This window comes from Echiichthys vipera (assembly GCF_963691815.1).
Source record: "Echiichthys vipera genome assembly, chromosome: 3".
Classification (NCBI taxonomy): Eukaryota; Metazoa; Chordata; class Actinopteri; order Perciformes; family Trachinidae; genus Echiichthys; species Echiichthys vipera.
In genome coordinates, this window is record NC_139828.1 from 28705343 (window position 1) to 28723779 (window position 18437).

The 18437-nt window shown below is 43.6% G+C and overlaps 2 protein-coding genes across 5 annotated transcripts in view; both read right to left on the bottom strand.

Moving 5' to 3' along the window:
* Positions 1–5584: 5584 nt before the first annotated feature.
* On the bottom strand, positions 5585–8517 carry gfi1ab (growth factor independent 1A transcription repressor b; the record flags this gene model as incomplete). Its single annotated transcript, XM_083940504.1, has 6 exons — positions 5585–5915; positions 6069–6234; positions 6355–6492; positions 6769–7145; positions 7567–7752; positions 8406–8517. 6 exons carry the CDS (start codon positions 8515–8517, stop codon positions 5737–5739), a joined length of 1158 nt encoding a protein of 385 aa, XP_083796630.1. The 3' UTR covers positions 5585–5736.
* A 2573-nt stretch (positions 8518–11090) lies between these two features.
* Positions 11091–18437, bottom strand: part of evi5b (ecotropic viral integration site 5b) — a 41324-nt gene continuing 33977 nt past the window's right edge. For all 4 annotated transcript variants that reach the window (XM_083940499.1, XM_083940501.1, XM_083940500.1 and 1 more), the window contains 2 exons: positions 16547–16642; positions 11091–12821 (listed from right to left, as the gene is read on the bottom strand). In XM_083940499.1, coding sequence (XP_083796625.1) covers positions 12540–12821; positions 16547–16642 — 378 coding nt within the window. In that variant the 3' untranslated portion in view covers positions 11091–12539. The remainder of the gene's footprint in view (positions 12822–16546; positions 16643–18437) is intronic.

Genomic DNA, 18437 nt, shown 5'->3' on the forward strand with positions numbered 1-18437 from the left:
CATGGGGGGACCTCACCCTGCATGCTATGGGCAAGAGTTTGGGAACATCCTCCCAGCTGGACAGCGCTGCTATAACACCACAAGATACTAAACTAAGTGACCTGAGCTCATTTTAGAAAATTTGAAGGAAATTGCTTCATGGTGTAGAAGATATAAAAATATATACGTAAAATATCAAATTGGCAAACATGTATCCATGCTCCATTCCCCACTATAAAAGTCTGCACAGTGGAGGGGGAGTGTGGTGTAGCCGCGGCTGACGGGAAGCTTGTCCGGTTCTCGCCACACGTGTTCAGCCTGTCAGCTGCCTCGCTGATGTCTCTTGTTATTATTTTCCTCTCATTCTGCTGCCTTTTCTTTGCAGTCTCATGAATAATTTGTGTCTACGCCTTGTTGCTTGATGACAGCTGTGCAGTTGGTTTGCAGTCTGTTTTTCAGATCAGGTGAATAATGAATAAGCCCCTGCAACAAAAGAGCTATGTCCTATATGTGCCCTGCCTCTCTTCATCTGTCCCGGCTCCGCTGGCGTGTCAACTACAGGGGAGGGGACAGGTGAGCAGGAAAAGTCTCTCTGATGCACAAAGTTTCCTAAATGAAATGTACTAAAACAGTTTGTCACATCTGTTCCTCTTCCTTGGACTTCCGACCATCATTTCCTGTATCCGAACATATTAATCAGTGCTATTTCTCCAAAGCTTGCTGTTGGACAGCCTGCATCTCTCAGGTTATCTCTCTCAACTCGTCTAACCTGTGTGAAATCTGCTGATCAGAGCGTGAGAGCAAATCGTACCTTATTATTACAATATACACAACAGGTCTCGCCCTCAGGGAAACAATCACATTTGCTCTCTCTTCATGGTGTCTTCTCTGTCTCATGCAAAGTACAACATGAACATGACTATTCACCAGATGTTGCTGATTCTGCATATTTACTCTTGTCAGCCGTGTGGGTGTGCTGTGGATTTATTATCTGTGAGGTATTGCAAGTTCCCATATTCTGCTAGTTTTCCAGTTTATTCTTGTACTTTGTGTTTCTACTAGAGCATGTTTACATGCTTTAATGTTCAAATGTTCATCCTGTCTGTCTGAATATACCTGTATTCACCCTCTGTCTGAAATGCTCTGTTTGTAGCGCCTGTCTCTTTAAGACCCTTCCTTGAAAAATCCAAGTCTGCTCTGATTGGTCAATGTTTCCAGGTCTTCCACAGTCAACAATCAAGAAATAAAACCCATTGTAGATAAAGTCTGTATTGAGAATTCATCCAGCTTTTTTTTAACAGTAGATGATGAAAAAAAATCTAAATCAAACGGAAAAGCGTGTCTCTAAAATCTCTCTTTTATTATTCATGTTTGATTCCACATTAATAATGAATCATCCAAAACCACAAAACCCGGACACTGAACTTTCTAATTGCACAACTATGTCTGTCGAGAAAAATGAATCCGGTCATACCTCTGGGTGTATGCACGTGTGGTCGTGTGCACAGATGAGCGTGTGCACTTACGGACCAAGACGCAGGCCTAGATTTGAGCCTCAGACTGCAATGCTCTGATTACTCGCCCACTCCAATCGATTGAGCCGGATTCTATTCATATTTGATATGCCTCGGGGCAGTGGGGTAATGCTTTAAAAAAATCCACCCATGCCCTTGGAGGAAATCTGGCCAGCCTAATGGCTCATTGGGAGATCCTTGCTTGGAAAGCTTCTGTCTGTGATTGTGCTTGAGGAGCGTCTCTCAGAGGGAGCATGCTTCTGAGACATCACAAGTGATTCTGTTTCTAAATAACATGCTGCTGCTGCTGCTGCTCAGTCGCTTAACCAAAGTTGTGAGAGGAGTTTCATGTCAAAAGTTCAGTGCTGTTCTGCACTTGCCCGCTATTTCAAAGAGCTGTGGTCAGGCTGGTGGCTTGAGGCTGCATCAGAGAGTTAATGGCAAACTCAGCTTCATTCCAACAGGACGACATTTCAGTCTGAACTGAGAGTGTGCCCCTTTCAGACAGCAGCATTTCTCTCTGTGATCTGTGACGCTTTGTGCTTTCCTTTATAAACTGAACATTTCCTGTAAAGTGAGCCGCTCTCTCTTAAAGGTCCCATGTTGTAAAAAGTAAGATGTCATGTCTTTTTTAATTATAAAGCAGGTGGAGGTGCTATATAAATACTGTTAAAGTATCAAAACACTCAATCCACAGAGAAATGCACACAGCCTGTACTCAGAAACTGTATTTAAACGAGCCGTCAGGACTTCTGTACAGCTGTGATGTCACAACTCTACCATAGAAGAAAGTGGGAAGTAGGTAGAAATTGCTGCTATGAACAATTAATGCCAATGTTTCATTTTGTGATGATACTTCCTAAACAAAATGTTAATATGTTTTTAAGAAAAAAGAAGGAAGTTCTTCTACGGTGCCATCACAGACGCTAAGAGCGCATATGCAGAAGACCCAGAACCACTGACCAATCAGAGCAGACTGGGCTTTTTCAGGAGGCAGTCTTACAGAGACAGGCGCTAAAACAGAGCGTTTCAGACAGAGGGTGAATACAGGTATATTCAGACAGACAGGATGAGGAAAAGAGGGTGTTTTTAACATTAAAGCATGTAAACATGTTTTAGTAGAAACACAAAACACAAATATGAAAATGAGCCTTCATACAACACTTTTAATTGAAACCTATGTTTAAGTCAGAACCTCCACTAACTCTCTGTCCCACAACGGATCCAACTCCAAGTCCTTCTTCTCACTCACAAAGCCCTCCATAACCAGGCCCCCTAACACCTCACTGGTCTGCTCCTGCTCCACCACCACACTCCTCACCGCAGCCTCCACTCCCCTGATGCCAGCCTCCTGTCTCCACCACTCAGGACCAAGCAGCGGAGCTGGGGCGACAAAGTCTATTCCATACCTGCCCCCGCCCTCTGGAACTCTCTCCCAAACAAAATACACCTTTTCAAAACTGCCCTTAATATGTGATTACTGTTCTGTGTTGTTCATCGTTGTTTAAAGCATCTTTGAATAACCTAAGTGCACTATAAATGAAATGTATTATTATTATTATTATTTTCAAATTAGGATGTGAGGTTGATGCACGTCAAGTGTCTTTTTAAAGAGAATACATGATGTGGCTCTGCAGCACAGCACCGAGGTGCACAGCTCCATTAAGTGTAGCGTTAAATGAGTGGGCCTCGTCCTGTTCTCCTTTAGTCTGTTCGTCTTGGCCTTTAAAATATTCAGTATTTTCGCAGGCCTGGATGTTGTACGATTTTTGGGGAAGTGAGGCATAAAAAATCCTTGTGAGTCAGTGATTTCAATCAATGTCGAAGGAAGACGACTTACTGATTGTTCCTCTTCCTCTCTTTTGCCTTGTTAGAGAAAAGATGAAATAGTGAAAGAATCAAATTAAGACAGCTGTGTATGAACTCGCCTAACAGCAGTGTGTATAAAGCAGGGATGCAGAACATGATGATGGAGGTTATATGAAAGTATTAATGTCCGGAGATGAAATACTTTTTGATAAGTGGATTCATTTGGTGTCATATTTATGGTTTATATACCCACCTGATGATGGAAGTCCATTTTTATCACCCGCTTCATTTTCCACCATACTTTGTGTCACTGTCCATAGTTGCTCAATCCCCTGCAGGTGCTGGTGTTTTATCCGTAGTGTTGGATTTTATTTATTCTTACCTATTTCGTTTATGCTTTCTATTACTTTTTAAACTTCTTTTTAGAGACAAACTCCAGTCACAATAACATATTGAATCTTTCTTTAATTTGTTGTCATTTGTTTAACTTTAATGAGAGTGTCTTAATAGGATTTATTATTACCACATTTCAAAACGGACGTCCTGTAATCCACCCAGAGGACTCAGATTAAACACATTTGTGCTCATCATTTAGCAAAATTCTAATAAACTCCCAAACATCAGCAGCACGCCCTCGGTGGATGGCAGCTGCTGCCTGTGGTGCAGTGTCTGCCGGCTTCCTGCCAAAACTCGTTCTCCTTCTTATTTTTAAATAACAGCCATGAGGGTCAAACGCATCTGGTTGACAGTTAAATCTGCTCACACTGTTTAGGGTTCAAACACATGACGACCGTGGTGAAAGCAAACAGGAGCCTCTGGGCAATCCCAATCACGGCAGCAGCATGCTTAAATGCCCTATCTCTTTCTTTGTTGCTCCTACAGCTTTAACACTTATAGGGATGTTTTGTGCAGGATAATAAAGCACAGGGGTGCAGAGCAAATGTCAGGAATGGGGGGACACAAAGGGGATTTTTTCTTGTTTTTTTTGTCTGTATGCAACTCATACCATGCCACTATAAATCAAAACTTAGTAGAGGCTCGCCATATCATTCAGAAAGTGTTGCACAGGGAATCATTTACTGTGCTTACCTTTATCTTTATTTGTCCTAAACAGCAAACAGCGTGTATCACTGCTTATTTTACTGTTGTGTTAGTAAATCATAAATTTAGGGTCCATGTAAAGTCTACTCAGCCCCAGTTGTTCTCACCATCTTCCTTTTCTCCTGGTGTATGGGACTACTTTATGCATGATTCACTGATATGGATGAATATGAAAATATGAAGCCCTTTTTTTAAAGCCTGCTGATCATCAGCATCTGTGTAAGAAACTCCCTGTTCACTTGTGTTGTAGTGGAGGAGAGTAGTAGTGGATGTGGAGTCAGAAATATATTTGTTAAACATTATTTGTTCCACCATTTCAATCATTTCTTTTTAGATGTGAAGTCTAAAAATACATTCCTTCAATTTTGAATAATTAAGGGTCATTTTATTGGGGGAGACAATTCATGTTTTTCATAAATTGATAAAGCAGATAAATGACGCGCAAATGTGCTAATAATTAAAACAATAACATGGTTATAATAGTGCATAATAAAGTCCGGGCACTTTAATAAAATTCGGGGGATGAAATCCGAGTGAAATGACTTGTTTTAAATGTAAACTTATTTTAGATTCACCCATATCCTCAATAAGGAGAGGAAATCATCTGAGATCATTCCACTTGCAGATTTTATTGTATTTTAAATTCCACTAAAAGAACCAGAAAAACAAAATTGCCCGTGGAAAAAATAATAATATGTATTCGTTAACCACAAGAAGTCCATTCTGACAATAAAGTGTGCAGAATGTAAGATGTGAAGATAAGAGGTCTGTGAGTAAGGCAGTAACCCCCCTGTATTAAATCAGGTGTGTGTGTGTGTTGGGCCAGCATGGCTCCACACTGACAACAAACGCGCCGCTGCTGCTGGAGAACAAAGCGCAGATTGTCGATCCGGTTATTTGAGTGTGAGTCCAAATATGATGGGCCCTCTGAAGCGGATTCAGACCAGTCCACATACACACATGATACTTTTTGGAAAAGAAAATCACATCTGCATGTCTCACGGTGGACAGCTTATCTCTGGTTTTCTGGACCTTTGCAACGATCCAGAATAGTGTTGATGTCTTCTCTTTTTCGTGAGACATTTTATACATTTTCTTTATTAAAATAAATAAATAATCTGCCTATCGGCTGACATAATCATATGTGTTACCAACGCACTCTCACGTTAAGTCTTTACAAAGCTAAAAGTGGATCAAATCTTGATCCATAAAATGTCCTCGCGCTCGGCAATTGAAAAGAAATGTCTTGCGTCTAGAATGTCTTTGTCAGATGTCCTCACGCGTTTCAAGAATCCACAGTCTCGGATGATGACCTGATGTGTGCAGGGATGCTTCATTTCAGTCCGTGCTGCGTCTCTTTGTGTCTCCTCAGGTCCACTTTCCTCTGGAAACCTTTGCCGCAGAGGTCGCAGCCGAAAGGTTTGTAGCCGGTGTGTTTCCTGCTGTGTGTGATGAGGTTGGAGCTCTGGCTGAACGCTTTCCCACACACCTGACATTTGTGTGGCTTCTCACCTGAAAAACACATGAGTTAGGTTAGTTTTTTTATTAACATGAAGAGGGCATCGATACGATTTCAGACTTTTACGCACACGTTACGCACAGATTTAATTCATTCACATGTACTTTATCTTCTGTCAGCTGTGTTGCAATAGACTCTCCACTTGCCTGTGTGGATAAAAGTGTGCTTCTTCATGTCTGACTTCTGGTGGAACCTCTTGCCGCAGTACTGGCAAGGGTACGGCCGAGTGTCGGAGTGGATGAGCAGGTGCGTCGACAGAGTTGACGACCTCTTGAAACTTTTACCGCATATTTTGCAGTCGAAACTTCTCTCCTGAAACGTGAGCACAAGTTAGTCATGATTTCAAGTCAGCACCCTCATCCTCACAGAAAACCGGGCTGACGCAGAGAAGGTGCGAACTGCTGCCAGGATGCGGTTTTGAAAAGGAGTTACCTGAGAGTGCACGGCCTTGTGTTGTTCCAGGCTGACTGCGTGTCCGAACGTTTTGCCGCAGATTTCGCACGCAAATGGCCTGGTGCCGCTGTGCGATCTGCGGACGTGCACTTCCAAACCGTGCGGAGTAGAAAACACCTGGTGGAAAGAAAGAAAGAAATAAGTGATGGCAGTTTTTGGAAACAACAAAAAAGGTGCAGGTGAAAAAATGAAAAACGTGTTTTCCCCACAATTAATCCCAGTCATGAAATATCTTTAAGACTATCTCATACAGAGGTCAGTATCATTTTATTTTATTTTTATGCAGCAACATATTTTTGCTTTTTTTCATTTTAAATACACAGTCCATATGCTGTGTGTGCATTCCATGATTTATCCCTATAAAGCAGACTGTGCACGCTTCTCCAGCCTCACCTTACTGCACTTGATACACTTGTATGCACCGTTGAGGATCAGACTGGAGCGCAGCAGGTCAGACTGGGCCTTCACGCTGTGGACTTTCCCGTGCAGGCCCCCCTCAGGGAACAGCAGAGCGGCAGCGTGCCTCCTGTAGTCTCCGTACGTCTCCTCGCCCAGAGTCCGGTCTGCGTACAGGGCCGAGTGGGTGCTCCTGTCCCCGTAGAAGGCCAGCGCCGCCGGGCTCCTGTCCACCTCCATGCCGGGGTGGAGGCTCTGCTGCACCAGGGGCCTCAGCCCCGGCCCCGGGTAGCTGCTCCAGGCATACGGCCGGAAGGGAATGGTGAAGGGCTGGGTCTCATCCACCAGAGGGGACAGGGACTTCTCAGAGTCAACTGGAGCAAGGAACAGAGGCCAGATGAAATTTTAATGAAAGCAGGTTGAAGCGGGGCGTTCCCACCGGGCCAGACGGGGCACGAGAGTCCACATGAGGATGTTATTGAGGGAACCGGGAATATCGCATGAAAAGAGTACGCACCATAATAAATAAATGAGTATTGTCCCAACACACCTTGATATAAACATTTAAAAATAAACAAATACAAGCATATGACAAGATGGTATGATAGAAAACATGCTGATAGAAACACGTCTTTTTAGAGCAGACTGCAACAGGCCCCAAATATTTCTGTAAGAGAACAATATGTCTCAAGACATGGTGTAGAAATAGAATGATATTCCTACAGATATCTGAAGTGTGTTTATATGAGAATGATGTGTCTGTGGGGTGGTGGTTGTGTGTTAGTGTGTGTGTACCTGGGGATGCAGAGGGGGACGGAGGCCTCCAGAAGTCCTCATAGTCCGAGGAGCGACCGCACAGACTGTCGGCGCAGCTCAGCGGGGATTTCGGGGAGAACTCAGCAGCGTCCGCCAGGTGGGAGACCGGGGAGAGGCCGTACCCGTCCACCGACAGGTCGGGATCATCCTGGAGCCGATCTGCGTCTGAGAGCACACGGAGGACAGTCAGCGAGGAGGTAAGGACTCAGTGCGCAGTTCACAACTGTAATCTCATATCGGAGATTTAAAAACGATAATAAAGTATGATGAGACCACTGTATGGCTAAAAGGAGAATTATTAAATTATAGCAGGATAATCAGGTGTGCAAAAATATAAAAGGTTAAGGCCAACAATCCTTTATTCTAACAATTGAATGTAATATAAACCATAGTGATAAAAGTGAATAAAAATGCGTCACTGTAAACATATTCTATTCATGGAAGTGATTTTTCGTTAGGTGAAATCTCAGTACCGATGTACCAGCTAGAATATATAAACACCAGACATTCCACTTTGATTTCTGTGTCAGCAGTTTGAGAAACCTACTTCACAGCCTCTTAAATAAACTGCACCGACACTTCCGCTCCTTTAAACTCCTTTAAAATATGTCATATTTGTACGCACGTTTCCATTTATGCGTCATAATTGAATATGTTTTTATCCATAATAATTCTCCTGCAAAATGTCTGCAGTTACTGCCGTGACACATGCATTTCAGTTTGAAAACTTTCTGCCGTGAAACTGGATCAAATGTAACGTTCAAAGACACATTTCCCTCTGTAATTATTCTTTAGAAACGGAATCCTTTTGCACACACCTGAACATATGTGCGCCAGTATAGTGTCCAGCCTGTTGTAGTCATCCTCCAGACTCCGGGGCTGGTGGTAACTGTGCGCCTTCTTACTCTTCACCATGAAGGAGCGAGGCATCTCGGATCTGATCTGAGAGCAGACGAAATGAGCGAGAGGAGAGCCGGGGTTAATCCAGCTGTAGAGAGGAGTCCGGGGGCTGGAGGTGGACGCCGCTTCTCGCTCCGGATCTCCACTGACGGGGAGGTGCGGGTCCAAGTGCTTTAAGAGAGTTCAACCTGAAGCGGGAGCATGCGCACACCGCCCGCCCCGTCTGCCAGGTGTTGCGCGGACAGGTGTCGGCGCAGAGACCGCTCCGCTCACTGCGCTCTAAAGAAAATGCGCCCGCGGTGTTTTAGTCATTAGGAGCCCCGTCTGCAGCGGGGGCGAGGCGGCTTTTCACCTCAATGCTAATTCACTCACTCCAGGACTTCACCTGACAACATGTGACGCAGTGATTTGCTTTTGTCTCAGGACCCGTGGAATCCTATGCAGTTGGTTTGTATTGGACCATAAGTGACCTTATATGTGGACTTTTTTTTGCAGCGTTGACCCCGCCGCCTGGAGCTGCCGGTCCCCCCTTTTGGATCAGGCTGCAGCTCGTGTCTCCAGAGAAGCTCGTGGCGATCAGGAGAAGCGATACAGGCCTTATCGGCGCCTTACGCACTCTGACAGGAGGAGAGGAAACGTGGAGGCGCACCCCAGGGTGTCTGCTGGCAGTCTGTAGGCCTGTGTAGTGTTAGAGTAAAAGGGCGGGGGAACTGTGAACCTCTATGCTTTATGTATGATATACAGAAGGTTTCACTCTTACAGCATGCAGTGGAGTTTTCCTGAAATACAACGAGATAAGTAGCAGATTCAGCCACGGCCAGGAATTCATCCTAAATCCTCATTAAATGCACGAGTTGTGGTTAAAACCCGGGCTCCAGGGCTCCTCGCAGGACGCGCTGGAGCTCTGTCCCGGTCTGGTGCTCTGTTGGACCGGAGGCTGTTATTATGTGACAGACACTCGCCGTCCCCACGCCTGCGGGGACAGTTTCACATTACCCCGGTGCTTTATGCTCAAAAGGAAGAAGCCCCGAACAGATCATTTGTTTACTGTTGGGCCAGGGCGCAGATTGAGGCGCGCGTGAACAATAGGATAGAGTCCTCGTGCCTCTTATCCTCCGCAGGTGCAATATTTCAATCCCCCAAAATCACACAGAGGTGATGATCACAAGACAAATACACAACAAAATGAATCAAATCATTCATATGTGGTTGGACCTGGATGTTGTTGTTTTTCCATTTGACTCCCACTGTATGAATGAAGGCACCAGCTGAGCGCACTGGGTGCATGGTCACTATCGGAAGAGCACAAACCAGCTTATCAGTAAATGAAGGGCAGGAAATCAAAGCGCCACATGCCCCGGCTCGATTAGACAGCACGCGGCCGCGGCATCCGGACACAGTGTCGGTGAAGATATGAAGCTCTAACCGATAAAAGTACAACTGCTGCCCGGAGTGAGCCGATAGGCCGACAGAGGACTCAAGTAACGCTGCACACCAACTGTAGCATCCTGCCATAACAAGAGTGGAATACGAAACACCAAATGATGCCATAATAATTATTATATAATATAATTATTATTATTACAATAGCAAGGTTTTTATTACCTGTTGTCTTCTGCAGAAGTGTCTCTGAAAGTAGATTCAGAGATTTCTCTGAAAGTAGATTCTGTCCATGTTAACACATATATATATATATATATATATATATATATATAAATTTCCTTCTTGTTTCTGCGCAGTTTATTCCAAAAGTCCAACCTTTTGCTATTGAGATTCAGCTCTAAAAGCGCCTCTGCAAGTGAAAGCACCAGATGATTCATGCTCGCCACACGGCACCAGTCTCAGATTTGAATGCATCCCTGGTATAGTGAACGCTTCAGGACTCACCGTGCAGTTTGGACAAATATAAGGTTAGTCATGTTTATAATCTTTTTTTAAAAATAGTTTTAAAAAGAGCTGTAGCAGGGACAGCTCTTCTATCCTCTACTGAGTCACATATGTCTAAACAAACAAGATGTGTCAAATTCAGATGATGAATTGTAAATCCAAAATCATAATTCAATTAATCAAAATCAAAAATATATTCAACACAATCAGGCACACGTGTGTTCTCAGTGCTGAGGTTTTACAACAGGCCTGCTCAGATTTGAATAAACTGTCACTGCGCCCTGTAATGCATGATGAAAACATCAATCCTGATTAATCACTGCAAACTGGAATGTACCATTACACTGAGATTACACTACTCTGACCATCACAAGCTGACTGCACCAATGTTCAGTTAAAATCTTCTGCAGCAGCAGCACTTGGCATAATAATACCAACCTGGTTAATGTTTCAGAATGTCCGAAGAGAAATGCTCTTAAAATGTGGTTTTCTGCTTGAAACGCTTGGTAGCTGAGGCTCGGCTCTGAAAACCACGAGAAATCACTTCCTGAAAGCAGTCAATCTAAGCTAGAATCTTCACGAGGAAGGCAGCGTTGAGACACAACACCCCCCCCCCCCCCTCCCCCCCAACCCACGAGCTCATCTGAACACTACTTTAAAAAGAGACAAGAGTCCAGGAGTTTATCAAACGTTTTATTGTGAACTCATCACACACACACACACACACAACAATCTTATGTAGTCTGCCAGAGTGTGCTGACGGCTCCATAGTGTTGCCATGTGTGTCCGTCCTTACTGCACTGCAGACTCAAAAAGTGCCATAATGTGTTCCTCTCCCATCAAACAACACAGGGGTCCTGTTCATCAAAGGGACATCATCATCATCATCAACTCAAAGTCAGAATCTTTTCCGTTTCCTGGACGTGACCGCTGCATTCGCTTCCACTGAATACAGGAGTTAGTGTTCAATACAGACATTCAGAGGAATTCAAAGTCTTACAGGTCCTCGGGCATGAAATGGAGTGGAACTGGCCTGCGGATGAGCACAGTACAGAATATAGTGCTTACTTTGGTAACCCTCGACGACTCCTGATTCCTCCCCAGACTGCGTTATAAAGTGTTGCGGTCTCAGCTTTGTCTCCCACTTTAAAGTCTCCCACTGTCATCCATTTCCGTGCAAATTTGTGATACACAAAACTTCTGATACATTACTCATGTTTGACTCATCAGCAAATCTACTGAATCCACTCACCGCGGGGCTCATTTTGAAAGTAAAGCCTGGATGCTTTCAGAGAAGTCAGTAGTTCGTCCCCTTTCCTGCACCGTAAATGAACCGCTCTGAAAACAGCCATTCTTTCATTCGTTTTCTCCTCGATATCAAACCAACTCACATGTCCCTTTTTTTCTGATTCTTTACAATATATTCTAAACATTAGATATGCAATAGATACATATTTTCAAGTTCAAAAGGAATTGAAAAAAACAAACAAACATTATACACATTTACATATCTACAAGTATGCAGATGTCACATTGACCTCGTGGTACACCAGCAGTGGGGAAAGGCATGTGCCAAGGCCAAAAATGTCCACATTACCTCAAGCCAGTGCTGGCTGACACAAGCGGCTTTGATACCGGCCGCGACCAAGCTCATCGAGACGATATAGATATATATATACACACAAACACACTCACACACACAGTACTGACACAACTCTGCCTCTGCATGTGGGACACTTAGTAGTAACGGCATCAATACATGTTTGATGTTCATCTATAAAATGCTTTAAAAATATAAAAACACATTGGATGAAGTGTTTCATAAAGCATAAAAGGTTTCTTCATTGCACAGTCTCTTTGTCTGTGATGTACCTACGGGGGGGGGGGGGGGGGGGGGGGTCATTGGGGCCCAGTAGAGTTACACTGATGCTTCGGTCAGTGCTCACGCAGAGAGCTGCTTGCTGCCCTCAGGAAGAAAACAAAAACTACAGAACGGAGGTAAACTAAATCCATAGAGTGTGATATGAAATGATGATAATGCATTTCCTTTCTGAAATCCACAATTCCAGATCCAGACTTCTCTGAAATGGCTGCTGGAAACGCCTCCTCTTCCTCAGTGAGCGCTGACAGCCTCTGTCCCGACTGCGGCGGCCAGCGGGTGCTCGTCACACCGTGGTGGACTTTTGGCTGCCGCTCTGAGGTACGGAGAGTCGCAGGGCCTCCTCGTCGTCCTCCTCCTCCTCCTCGCTGTCGGTGTCCCCGAGGTTGGGCCGCAGTCTGATGCGGCCCCCGCTCCTCTGCTGGGTGTCCCGGAGGCTGGGGCCCTTCTCCCCATCTTCATCTGAAGACTGGTAAGACCCGTCGACCCCGGCATAGTGATTGACGATGTGGATCCCATCAAAAGTGGGCTGACTGGCCAAGCCCCTCTGTCCTTTTAAGCAGCAAATCTGGGAGAGTAAGCATGAGGATTATTAGGAGCGACACAAAGACGGTTTGACCCCGCACAGGCAAAGGAGCCAAACACAGACATGTAACTTCTGAGGGAGAAAACAAAGAGTGACGGACATGACATGTACAAACTGATTAACACAATATGTTCAATATTTGTTTGCATACACACAGAAGGAGATGTCCGGCACATATCCAACATGCAGGCAGCAATTCAACAAAAAAAACAAAAATGGAACAATGTAATAAGATGCCGTGGCCCAGTTCCATACTTCATACACTAAGCACTGCATACTGGTACAGTTTTTGCAGTTATTATACAAAAATGACCATTCACCATCCACCAACAGGCAATGATGCACAAAGTGACCAAGAAGGTTTTTTTTTTTAAAGGTTTCAATACTTTATATTGGTAGTTTTCATTATTCAAAGCTATAATTAGCTCTGTTATCTCCTTTGAACACTTCATGATGATGTCCATCACACTGACATCTTTGGAAAGGCACTTTGTCAGTGTGAATGCACTCAGAAGGTTCGAAGAATCAGTATGTGATATGGATTTGGGACAAAGCTATTGTAGAATGTTTTCATGGGTGGAGGCCTATTCCATGTGGGAATGTGTGGGAGACGGTCCTTAGTGTGTCCTACTGAAGTTAACCCAGCGTACATTTGCCAAACCAACCAGTTAGTATGGTCAAAGAGTATGGTCTAGACTGGCTCTATAGGAAAATGAGGTAACTGTGCTTTGTGATTTGGTGCTATAGAAATAAAATAAACCTAAAAAACGTCTCCTTTGTAATCTATGATGCAGCAGATGCAGTCTTCATACAATATACATTCATAGGTGGAGCATGCTAACTGCAGCAGCCTGCGTAGTAGTAATAGCAATGCCTTTCTTACAGAATTAGGAAGTAGTCCAGAACAAGGGAGCTTCTTTTTGCATTTACTTTCTTGCTCTCACTCCAGACACATCTGACCAACATTTGTAGTGAGGCTTGGATTTTTGTGTGAATGGAAATTGAACCAAGGGGAGAACACTCATCTACTGATTGGGGCCAGAGCAAATGAACTATCCGGTCTTTAAGTCGGACTTCACACCCTTTCCAAATGCTATTTCAAGGTCCAAACGTTCCGTTGAACAAAGCAAACAACAATAGACAAACCTGTGAACCTTTTACGTTCACTTCTTTCTCCACACTTTGTCGATAGGAGAGCTGTAAAATGACAATTCCGTCTATTTAAAAAAAAAAAAGAAAGTCAAATCTGTTCAAGCAATGTGGAACACAGCACTGCAGCTTTGTAGAAATATGCTTAGAAGGGCTTGGACCTGGAAATAGTACTTTGAAAGGGCATTATGTCACATCTTAAAAAACGCTTACATGTGAAAAAGTTTTCAAGCACATCATCTACCTAATTGCAAACATGTATTCCAACTCCTGTTGAACTGCAGCTGTGGTATTTTTCAAATCCATCAGAGAGTTTTCTGGCTGCACCCAAAAAACAAACTACATTCAAAGATAAGTTTAAAGACTGAGGTTGAGGACTAACTGGCTGGTTGGACCAATTTAGATTAGGTTCCAGTTTAGAGCAGTGCACTGTCCCTTCTGGAAACGTTTCTATGGAAGCATCCAGGACAGCCTCCCACACTGTGAATCAAACAGACCCAGGTGTGGCCAGGGTGAGGGGGCTACATGATGGTCAGGTTTAAACCACTGGAGGTTACACAGCATATCTGTACCAACTCACCTGAGTGGGCCTGCCGCCAGGAAGCAGACAGACATGTAGGAAGAGACGCATTCAGAGCACAATAAACAATAACCAGCCTACGTTCACCTGCACCTGTCTAAATTTAGCAGTCTGCCTTCCTGTTGTTGCCATGCAAAAAGGAAATTGTGACCATCAGACTGGTTTTAGTCAAAATTTCCAGCAATATGATGCAGGTTTTAACTCAAATTGTAAAGGAGGAGGGGTGGTGGTGTGACTTGAGCCACCATCACTTTCAGGTTGGCTCACTGCAGACACTTGAGTATGACTTATAGCAGGACTTAACCCAAGATGACCACAAGGCAAAACCAAGTGAGAGGGGAAATGACTCTGCTGTGTTGAACTTCAGGTCTTCCAAAACATCAAAGAACTCAAAACGTTTGTTCTCTCGTAGCAAAGGTTGAAGAAACACACAGGATCCAGCAGAGTTCAGTGCAATGTGAGTTTACTGCAGATTCAAGAACACACAGTAACCAGTCTGCTGGCGTGAACTGACACACACCGACTGCTGATCAGCACCTTCTTAGATAGTCTGATAAGCCCACCCCTTGTGGGCTAATCTAGGGGTTAATTTCCCACCAATTTTTCCATCTCCATCTTTTCAGCTTATTAATATAACATTGTCTTTTGATATATGACCGATTCAGTAACAGATGTAAAGATTTGAGGTCCTCCGTCTGCAAGATGATGTTCTCAATCCTTGTTAAGTAGAAGGTCATCATTAGGCGACAGACTTTCAACCCGTGACATCGGATTTTCTTGCATAGTACGTGGATCACAAACTAAAGGACTAAGAAGAATAGAGGATGCATGTCCGGTAGTAGGTTTGGGGCGATGCTAGGTGTGTACAGTATAGATGGTAGGACAGTAGGACTTTGCGTTACGGTATGGATTTAGACTCTACCGTGTAATCAGCAGAGCAGCGCTGACATAACCAATTTCGTGCAGGCGAAACAAAAAAAGGATTTGGCCCTTCAGGGAATATGTACTGTCCCTTTGAGTAGAAGCCTATGTGAAAAAGTAATTAATGGTTATAATGTCCGATGTTGACTGCTGTCCTCTCTCACATCTCATCGCAACCGTCTCATCGCGTCAAATACTGCCGCGTTCGGAGACTTACTCCACGCACTTAGACACAGAAAACCGTCAATTCAACAGCAAATAGACAGAGAAGTATTTATTTATAACTGTCACTGTGAAGCCTGTGTGTTTACTCTGCAGTCAGTGTATATCAGTGTGAAGCAAAAATCTTAATTGGTAAAGTAACTAGTAACTGAAGTTATAAAATAAATAAATAAAATATAGCATATTTCCCGCTGAATTGTAGTGGAGTAGAAGTATAAAGTAGCTTGAAAAGAAAATACTCAAATTAAAAACAAGAGTCTCTGGTGGCACAGTGGTTAGAGCACTCGCCCCATGTAAAGAGGCTGAAGGTCCTCGAGTCTCATACTTGTACTTAAGTACAGTAATTGTACAGTAATTCAGAAGCATTTATATAGTCTTTTAAAGATAAATCAATATACTATCATAAAATACCGTTACGTCTATGCTTCAAATGATACGGTTTTAAACCATACCGTACAGCCCTAGGAGATACTTTCATTTCTCTGCAGTCAGTTCAATTTAAGAGTTTAAGCTGTGAAAGCAGGTTATCATCAATGCTGGCTCTACGCTGATGAGCTCGGCGAAACCCTCTTGTAGAAAATCTGTAGGTTATGTCTGCGAAGGTATTTGCAAGACGTGTGCAATGTCAACACTGCACAGGAAGTCTCTGGGTGTAGTTAACACTTCTACTAATCTGTTAGCCTCAAAGAAAAACCATATCTGAGGGAATGCTATGAAATCTTCTGAAACTCTAGATCAAAGAAATGGCAACAACAAAATCAGAATCTCTACATGGAGAAAAAAAAAAGGGTGGTGTGATTACTGATGGACCTGACGCTTGTGTTACAAGTCTCACCTCGTGTTTTAGCTCTGCTATCTGGTCTTTGAGGTCGTGGATGTACTGGCTCGAGTCTGTGTGGTTCAGCTGGCCTTGGACCTTTCCTTCTTCTTTCTGTTAGTATGAGAGACATGAGTTTCAAAATAAGAAACAGTCCTCATTGACACACGTGGCTTTCTTGTGTACTGAGGGAGGTAAGTAAATAGTTCTGCATCTGCACAGCAAAGTGGTTAAACGCACATCATGTAAAAACATGTGAATACCCAGGGATTCATTGTTGTGAAATACAAGCAGGACAAACACTGGTAGATATTAGAGACATGCTCCTACAAAAGCAGCATCACAAAGTGACAGATGTCAGGGGAAACACAAAACAGTGTCATTTGTGCTTGATTTCCTCCTGAGGCCCTAGGGATGAGGCTGCTTGTTAGCTTTAACAGTTAAACAGCCCATGTGATGTTTACCTTCCTCGGTGAAGACATCTGCAGGCATCGGAGACAAACATACACTATTTCAAACCTCAATCACACCCTTGAACCTGCCAGAGAGACCAGTGAAGGGGCGCACAGAGGAGCTCAAACCACAGGCTGCAGCACAGGATCACTGAGACAAACGGGAGGACGTGTGCACAGCACACAGTGGGGGTGGGTCGAGAGGTAACATCAAATCTTCTCTGGCTGGCCCACACCCCAAAATACAGATGGGCTTTTTGATTCCTGTGGTAAGGTGGGGTGGAATAGGCGTGCGTGTCCCTGTAGGCTTTCCCCCCTCTCTCAAGAAGTCGAAACAAGTGAGATTATTCCAGGAATATATTGTTTTTGAGGTTTTGTCGCTCCACAACACGGCAACGATAAGGGGCAGGCCGTTAACAAGACTTCCTCTTGTTCAGCTGTGTGAATCAGCAGGTGTCAAACATCTCACAAAAAAAAAATTGTCTTCCTCGCGATCCTGCACACTCAAAGTCTGTTGAACTTTGTTTGGTTCGAACAGAAGGGGAATAGAAGGACGGGGGGAATGGGCTTTCTCTGTGTCTGACTATGACTGACAGAATTATGGCAGGTTAAATGTGTTTACTGAACCAAAAACAGTGAAGTGAGCAGCTGATATTCTGCCCAATCATCACAAACATCATTATCATCACATCTTGAGCAAATGAGCAAAAGACTGGCTCATAAAACACATTTCCATGAAAAGCACAGAGGCTGTAATGGGCTCAGTTTTAAAGCTAGAGTGAAGCTAAGACCTAAGGAGGATGAATAACAAAGTTAACAAAGTTGAGCTAAATGTCGGCGAGCGAAAAAACTGCCAAGGCCATCTTAAAAGGGGTCCCTTGAACTCTGACCTCAAGATATATGAATGGAAATGGAAATGTATGTTTGGTGCAAAAAAATTGCAGTGTTTCTCATGCAGTACAAATGTGTTATGACTGCCTATTCTAAAATGGAGTCTTTACATATTTCTGCAATGTGGGGTCCCTAAAAAGTCTGTCAATGTCAGAAATTGGGTCTGACTGTAGAGCTGAGGCTCTTGTGGATTCAATGAGCCCAGTTCATGTGTGATGATGTTAGTCCCCTCAGTAGCCATTTCATTGGAGTTACACCATTTAACATTTATGGATTTCTGTTCACATTGATATAGGCTAATGAAACTTTTGTAAGAAGTATTAAAAAAATAAACAATAAATACATTCTTTTCTGAAAGCCCCCACAGTGTCTGCTAAGAAAAATGCTGTCTCTTGGATACATGCAGTAGATGACCCCTGCACTAGAATACCATTTGACAGTATGCATGGTTTCAGTCAGCACATTCACAGTAATTTGCCACTTTCTGTGTATCTCTGTTGTTGTAGTTGTGTTATTACGACAAATAAGTTATTTTGTGTCTGCAAAGGCGTCTATAAAGGACGTGT